Source organism: Bison bison, unplaced genomic scaffold (genome assembly GCF_000754665.1).
Source record: "Bison bison bison isolate TAMUID 2011002044 unplaced genomic scaffold, Bison_UMD1.0 scf7180017864482, whole genome shotgun sequence".
Classification (NCBI taxonomy): Eukaryota; Metazoa; Chordata; class Mammalia; order Artiodactyla; family Bovidae; genus Bison; species Bison bison.
Window position 1 is genome coordinate 1,942,631 of NW_011495042.1, and position 8,315 is coordinate 1,950,945.

Sequence of the window (8,315 nt, forward strand, 5' to 3'; positions counted from 1 at the left end):
ACAGTCCCTGTCCATCACCAGCTCCTGGAGTCCAGCCAAACCCATGTCCATCAAGTCGGTGATGCCATCCAACCATCTCATCCTCTGTTGTCCCCTTCTCCTCCTGCCTTCAATCTTTCCTAGCATCAGGGTCTTTTCAAATGAGTCAGCTCTTTGCATCTGGTGGCCAAAATATTGGAGTTTCAGCGATGAGGCCATCCCTTTTCCAGATCGCTGAGAAACTTGCTAAATGAGGACACGTCATGACAGGAAGACTGACTATTTCCTCGGCTTAAGCTACGCCCCCCTCCATGACAAAAGTGCCCAACAGTTGTTAGTTTATGGTGTACAGCAAAGCGATTCAGTTGTGGGTATTCTTTTCATATTCTTTTCCTTTATGGTTTATTACAGGATATTTAGTGCATCCTGCGCTAGACAATAGTGAAAGGTTGTTGTTGAATCACGCGAATACACCGGGATTCTTGGCCCCCGGAGGAGAAGAATTCAATCAGGGGCCAGAGACGAGGCTTGATCGCTCAGAGCTTTTGTGTAATAAAGTTTTATTAAAGTATAAAGGAGATAGAGAAAGCTTCTGACATAGGCATCAGAAGAGGGTAGAAAGAGTACCCCCTTGCTAGTGTTAACAATGAAGTTATATAATCCAAAGAATATCTGGAGGTTGTAAAGACCTCACCAGACCTACTCCCATAATTTACATTTTAAGATAACAGAAGGTTGAATCCAAAGACTGTCCTTAGGCAGAATACATTATTGTTATATAATCCTAAGGAATGTGGAGAAAGAAAAAAAGTTTGTCCTTTCTTCCTCCTTGAGAATTCCAGAGCCCTCTCTCCTTGGGGACCCCTAGACTCCCTATCAACCTGCCTAGGAAATGACTCTCTCAATGGGACCTTGCTGTTTATCCATTATATGTATATATGTTTTATAGTTTGCATCGGCTAATCCCAGACTCCAGTCCAAGCCCCCCACCCCCTTTTCCTTAGCAACCACAAATCTGTTCTCTGTTTTGTAGCTACGTTCATTTCTGTCATATTTTGGATTCCACGTGTAAGTGATATCATATGGTACTTGTCATTCTGACTGACTTCAGTTAGTACAACTTGTGGGCCCATCCGTGTCACTGCAGATGGCATGATTTCATTCTCTTTATGGCTGAGTCAGAGAAGGCAGTGGCACCCCACTCCAGTCCTCTTGCCTGGAAAATCCCATGGATGGAGGAGCCCGGTAGGCTGCAGTCCATAGGGTCGCTGAGAGTCTGACACGACTTCACTTTCACTTTTCACTTTCATGCATTGGAGAAGGAAATGGCAACCCACTCCAGTGTTCTTGCCTGGAGAATCCCAGGGATGGTGGAGCCTGAAGTGACTTGGCAGCAGTAGCAGCAGCATGGCTGAGTAATAGTCCATTGCTTACGTATATCACATCTTCTTTATTCATCTGTTGACGGACATTCAGGCTGTCCCCATGTCTTGTCTGTCATGAATAGCGCTGCTGTGAACGTTAAGGGTGCATGTATCTTTTTTTACTTTTAGTTTTGTCTGAGTATATGCCCAGGAGTGGGACTGCTGGGTCATATGGCAACTCTAGTTTTCGGAGGCTTTCTCTAGTGGCTGTGCCATCTTACATTCCCACCAACAGTGTGGGAGGGCTCCCTTTTCTGCACACTCTCTCCAGCATTTGCTATTTGTAGACTTTTTTTAATGACGGCCACTCTGACCGGTATGAGGCGATGCCTCATTGTAGTTTTGATTTGTCTAGTGACTAGCGACGTTGAACATCTTTTCATGTACCCATTGTCCATCTGAGTGTCTTTGGGGAAATGTCTCTTTAGGGCTTCTGCCCATCTTTGGATTGGGTTGTGTTTTTTTTTGTTTTTTGTTGTAGCTGTTACTGAGTCATAGGAGCTCCGACAGCTCTATTTATGGGGGTGAATTTTGTTAAACCCTGGGTGCTTTATGTTGGCTTTCTTTGTTGGACTCTGCTTTCTTCCCCTCCCAGGTTTGTTTTCAGATTATTCACAAACGGTTTTTCCAAGTAGTTTAGCCTGGATCACACATCCAGCAATCCTTCTAGCTTCTCTGACTGGGGAGAGGTGAGTCAGCCTGGTCTCGACTGAAGAGAGCTCTCCAGGAAACGTGCCGACCTGAGGGGGACCAAGGTCACCAAACCTTGCTGACCTTGGGGGCGACCAAGGCCTGGCTCCGTGTGTCCCCCAAGTGCCCCTGGTTACAGACAGTGGTCACCCTTTCCCTGTTGTCTCTTGATTTCCTTCGGCTCACTGGCCAGATGCCCTCTCTTTCCACTTTCCCGTTCCCATCTTGAACCTGCTTTATCTTCGTGTAATCTCATGTGGCTGTATTATTCATCTCAAGTTACAATATCCTCACTTAAGAAGCAATCATAGAAGACACACCTGACTTTTGCCTGCTGTCCCCAGGGTGACAGGGCAGAGCACCACTCAGGTGTCCTTGGAAATTCTTGGGAAGATAGTGCCACACCTCAGTGGGAGTGGAGGGCCGGGTGCAGCTGGACTTGAGTCACCAGCTCTGGTTCTCACAGGGGGACCCAAACATGACGGGAACTGCTTTTACTTAAAAAAAAAAAAAAGAAAGAAAAGAAACAAACCCAAAACAATCCCCCCCCGCAGCCACAGAAGATAACCACGCAGACAAAAAAATGTGCACAGTGTTGGAAAAGGGGCTCTGCTGCACATACAAGTTGATCTGCAGAAAAACTAATTCCAGCCCCGTGTGGGCATCCGTGCACTCGAAGGCCTCTATTGTAAGACTTTGTGGAAACACTGCGCAGTGTGGAAAAGCTACCATGAAAGTCAAAGATAAAACATCAGTGAACCCATGACATACGTCAGCAGGGAAAGAACTGGTTGACAAAAAACATCCCACTGATATGCGCCTTTAAAGCCCAGGGAAGGCCTCTCTCACCTTCTGAGGTGGCCCACACTCTATGTGGGGTGTGCTTCCCTCTGAATACATCTACTTTGTACCTTAAAGAAAAAGCCCGTGGAAGTGAGGCCTTTCATGAAAACTGTTGCATTGCTATTGTATTTTTCACAGGAACACCAGATGACACTGCTTTTCCTTTATACACTCATGGCCAAGCTTGTCTCGGGCCCCAGTCCTGGGGGTGCCTGACCTTCCTCCAAGCTCCTGGGTTTTTTTTGCCTTTCAGAGATGATATAAATCCTGTGTGACTGCTTCCTGCTCTGCCTGGGCCATGAGGAAGCTCAGATCAGTCTGGCTCAGAATCTGGGTAGCACCTCACCTCTTCTGTGAGCCGCCTTTTCCTCAGGGCGCATCTTCCTGGATTGCCCACATTTTCTTTTTACACGGATATCTCATGATGTATTCCTGTGGGCAGCCTCGAGTCCTTTCTGGAATAAGGTTGAGTTGCAGGGAGGCTGGAAGACAGAGCTTTCCAGGACCTGTTCCTCTTCTCCACTGAACAGGAGATTTCCTGGGGGTCACACGCATGGGCATCCATGTCCACCACCCAGTTCCCCAAACTCAGAACCTGTGTCTGACCAAGAACCACAATACCTTCCCAGCTGTCGGTCACCCAAACAGCCAAGATGGTGCTGTGGCGTTCCGTGGGGGTGGCGGGTCTGCCTTCCTTGGGCCTAAGGGCCCTGTGGTCCCCGCTTCTCCAGGGAGCTGACTCTGTGCTCTGGGGCCCACAGGTGGTGTACTTCACTGCATTGCTGCCCTACTGTGTGCTCATCATCTACCTGGTCAGGGGCCTCACGCTCCATGGAGCCACCAATGGCCTGGCATACATGTTCACTCCCAAGGTATGGGCTGGAGGGGAGGGGCCCCAAGGGTACCCCCATTCATTCCCCCACCTTCCAGGACGGGTGGAAGGGTGAGACCAAGCGGGAGTGAAGCAGTCGTGAGCCCGCCAGGCAGTGAGGGTCGTGGCTTCCCTGTCCTCAGCCAGGGAGCCCCCGCGCCTGTAAATGCTGTGGCGTGACCCTGTGGTCCACATTCATGCTCATCCTCCCTGCCCCCAACCTCTGCTGCCCCAGTCTCACCCCAAACCCTCCACTCCAGCTGCGGACCAAGTTGTTCACCAGGAGCATCCCTGCAGTCAGCTCACCCTCCTGCTCGCACTTCTAGGCACCCCTTTCCCTATGGGGGTGAACCCACACACGGCAGAGCCCCCCATGATCCTGTCGAGAGAGGCCCTGTTGCCTTTGGGACGGGACAGTCATTTAGCAAGTCTGGTCCCTGGAAACAGTGACTGGAGCAGCACTGCCCCTAACGTCAGTGCCGGGGCACAAGTCAGCCTTGGGCACCAGCACCTCCATTTCTGGAGGCCGAGACCCATGCAGTGCGTGGGTCATGGATCAGGGGCTCAATTCCTTTGAGAACTATTTTATCTGACACCGTCTCCTCTGGGTAAGAGGCAGTGGGGGCTGTGACATGAGGATGTGTTTTATCCGCTGAGAACCTGGCCCTGCCAGGTTCGAGCCTCAGGCCTGCCCTGGCTGGCTCTGTGCCGCAGGCCAGTTCCTTCCCCTCTCTGGGCCCCCGCCCCCTGCTGGTCTGAGAGCCTGGGGTTCCCACCTGGGGTTCACCCACGCTGTTCCCACTGGCTTTCCCCCCCAACCGCTCCCCACAGATGGAGCAGTTGGCCAACCCCAAGGCCTGGATCAACGCAGCCACCCAGATCTTCTTCTCACTCGGCCTGGGGTTCGGCAGCCTCATCGCCTTTGCCAGCTACAACGAGCCCTCCAACAACTGCCAGAAGCACGCCATCATCGTGTCCATCATCAACAGCTCCACCTCCATCTTTGCCAGCATCGTCACCTTCTCCATCTATGGCTTCAAGGCCACCTTCAACTACGAGAGCTGCTTGAACAAGTAAGCCTGGGCCACCTGGTGGGCCCCAGGCCTCAAGGGGGGCAGTGAGCCTGCACGGGCCTGAGCTGAAGGGCCTCTGAGAAGAGGCAGAGCCCGGAAATCAAGGGGTATTTTGATACCCCTTGGGGCAAAGGGCACTGTCTTTGCCACCCTCGATCCAGGGTTCAAATCAGAACCACTGGCATCTGCCTGAGGGGATGAGGGCAGTTTTGTGTATTCAGAGCACTTAGCACCAAAGGGCATTCAACACATGGGAAACCAGCTTCTTCTGCCCCATCTCCCCCACCTCAGAGGTAACCAAGAGCTCCCTAGCTGAGCCGTGGAGCCTGCAGAATCTTTCTGGTGCCCCCTTACCCAAAACAAGAAACATCATCCAGAAGCTATGCTGGCCAGTACAGCAGTCCCTAGCCACAAGGGCTATTTACAAATTTAAGTGTAAATTGGTTTAACACTAGCTAAAATTTTGTTTTGTTGTTGTTGTTCAGTGGGTAAGTCGTATCTGACTTTGCCACCCCATGGACTGCAGCACACCAGGCTTCCCTGTTGTCCACTGTCTCCCAGAGTTTGCTCAAACTCATGTCCATTGAGTCAGTGATGCCACCCAACCATCTCATCATCTGTCACCCCCTTTTCCTGCCTTCAATCTTGCCCAGCATCAGGGTCTTTTCCAGTGAGTCAGCTCTTCGCATCAGGTGGCCAGAGTATTGGAGCTTCAGCATCAGTCCTTCCAATGAATATTCAGGGTCGATGTCCTTTTAGGATTGACTGGTTTAATCTTTTGCTGTCCAGGGCACTCTCAAGAACCTTCTCCAGCACCACAGTTCAAAAGCATCCATTCTTGATTTAAGATTGGTCTCCATCTCGGCGTAAGGTAGTTGAAATCAGCCTCTCAGCGGCTCTAGCCTCATTCGAGTACTCAGTGGCCACGTGTGGCGAGTGGGTACGAGATTGGAGAGCACTCAAGTAGAACTTGCCCATCATCGCTGGAGGTTCTCTGACAATGCTGATCCTGAGGTTAAAATAGCCCACCCAGCCATGTGGGTTTGGTTCCTTTGGTCATCACCGTTTCTATCTGAGGCTCCTTCAAAGTCATTTACAATCACCCTGTCCTCTAAAAGCTCACCAATCAACACATTCCATAGGTGGGAGGGGGTTTGGTGACAGCCACCTTTGTAACCAACTGCTGTGCTTGCAGGGTGATTCTGCTGCTGACCAACTCTTTCGACCTTGAAGATGGCTTTTTGACAGCCAACAACCTGGAGCAAGTGAAAGATTACCTGGCATCTGCGTACCCCAGCAAGTACAGCGAGGTGTTCCCACAGATTAAAAACTGCAGCTTGGAAACGGAGCTGGAGACGGTAAGCTGCTGGCAAAATCGTGACTTGCTTCACCCACACTCTTCACAGAGGCCTTTGACCCTGCCCATGAGAAAGAGCGACTTGAGGCGTACACACACCCTGTGAAAATCAGGGAAAACTCTGAATTGTCTTCCCTGCGCCTCTTAGAGGACAGGCCCACCTGCCCACCATTCTCCCAGGTGCTGCACGGGCATCCCAGTCACCACACAGCTCCTTTGGGAACCCTGTGTCCTTTGCTTCTTTAACTTGGCTCTTTTCAAAATTTAAAAATAGAAGAAAGGATGAAGAGTACTTAAACAAACACCCACCTGTCCACCTCTCAGAATGAAAAATTTAAACATTTTGTCAATTTGGGGCTCAGATTTTCTTTTTTATGTAAAAGGAAAGAACATTTTAGGGACAAAGGTAGAATTCTCTTTGTTACTCTTCCGAAAAATCTATCCTATTCCCAGAGCCCAGAACCTTCGTTCTGACGACTTTATTTCCCATATATATCATGGGTAATGTCGTTTTTCTTGGCAGTTTTTAAGTGGAAATAAGTGGTCCTAAGAGAGACCTTTCTCATTCAGCATTTTGTTTGAGATTGCTCTGTGGGGATACACATGGACTCCCATCCATTCACTGTAAGAGTGACACTTGGTTCTATCATACATACCCCACACTTGATTGAACCTGAGCCACCGGCACTGGAAGCCTGGAGTCCCCAGCTGGACCCCAGAGAATGCTCTGTGACCTTCCCTACTGATAAACATTAGGGCTTTTCAAAAAACTTCTGCTACAAAAATCGCTCTGGAATACATTTTACAGAATTAAATTGCTATGCTGGGACCTCTATTTTTAAAAATGTTAAAAAAAAATTGAACTCTGCTTGATTTAAAATCTGTTATTTTCTTATAAACATCACAGTGATTCAGTTACACATAAATTTTTCTTCATATACTTTTGCATTAAGGGTTAGTATAGATTATTGAATACAGTTCCTTGTGCTATAAGTATTACCTTGTTTATCCAATATATCAATAGATGTGTGTGTGTGTGTGTAAGTTTTCATCTCCAGGTTCTAACTCTCAATTCAACCTTCCTCAGCACCACCCTCCACGCAATCACAAGAATATTCTCAATGTTTGTGGCTTTCTTCTTTCATAGAAAAGTTCCTTTTAGTCATATTATTTTGTAAATTATTATTAATATAATTTTATTTTATAATGAGTACAGTTGATTCACGCTATTGTGTTTGTTTTGGGTATCCATCAACTTCAAACAGTTATACATAAAAGTATATCTATTATTTTTCAGATTCTTTTCCCATATAGGTTATTAAAGACTGTAGAGTACAATTTCCTGTGTTATAGAGTAGGTATAATTGATACCTCTTTTATATACATATTAGTGTGTGTATATTAATTCCAACTTAAATATTTATACTTCCCCGACCTGGCTTTTCCCCTGTGGTAACCATAAGCTTCTTTGTAAATCTATGAGTCTGTTGCTATTTTGTAAACAACTACATTGGTATCCATTTTTATTTATTTAAATTTATTCATTTTAATTGGAGGCTAATTACTTTACAATATTGTAGTGGTTTTGCCATACACTGACATGAATCGGCCTCAGGTGTACACGTGTTCCCCATCCTGAACTCCCCTCCTACCTCCCTCCCCATCCCATTCCTCTGGGTCATCCCAGTGCACCAGCCCTGAGCACCCTGTCTCATGCATCGAACCTGGACTGGCAATCTGTTTCACATATGATAACATACATGTTTCAATGCCATTCTCCGATATCATCCCACCCTCACCCTCTCCCACAGAGCCCAAAAGACCGTTCTATACATCTGTGTCTCTTTTGCTGTCTCGCATATAGGGTTATCATTACTATCTTTCTGAATTCCATATATATGCATTGGCTATGGTTTTTCCTGTGGTCATGTATGGATGTGAGAGTTGGTCTGTGAAGAAGGCTGAGCGCTGAAGAACTGATGCTTTTGAACTGTGGTGTTGGAGAAGACTCTTGAGAGTCCCTTGGACTGCAAGGCGATCCAACCAGTCCATTCTGAAGGAAATCAGTCCTGGGTTTG

The 8,315-nt window shown here is 47.9% G+C and overlaps 1 protein-coding gene across 1 annotated transcript in view; it reads left to right on the forward strand.

The window, feature by feature from the left end:
• Window positions 1-8,315, forward strand: part of SLC6A20 (solute carrier family 6 (proline IMINO transporter), member 20) — a 56,738-nt gene that overhangs the window by 20,158 nt on the left and 28,265 nt on the right. Inside the window, exons 9-11 of the mRNA XM_010862509.1 lie at window positions 3,698-3,808; window positions 4,639-4,880; window positions 6,076-6,238. Coding sequence (XP_010860811.1) covers window positions 3,698-3,808; window positions 4,639-4,880; window positions 6,076-6,238 — 516 coding nt within the window. The remainder of the gene's footprint in view (window positions 1-3,697; window positions 3,809-4,638; window positions 4,881-6,075; window positions 6,239-8,315) is intronic.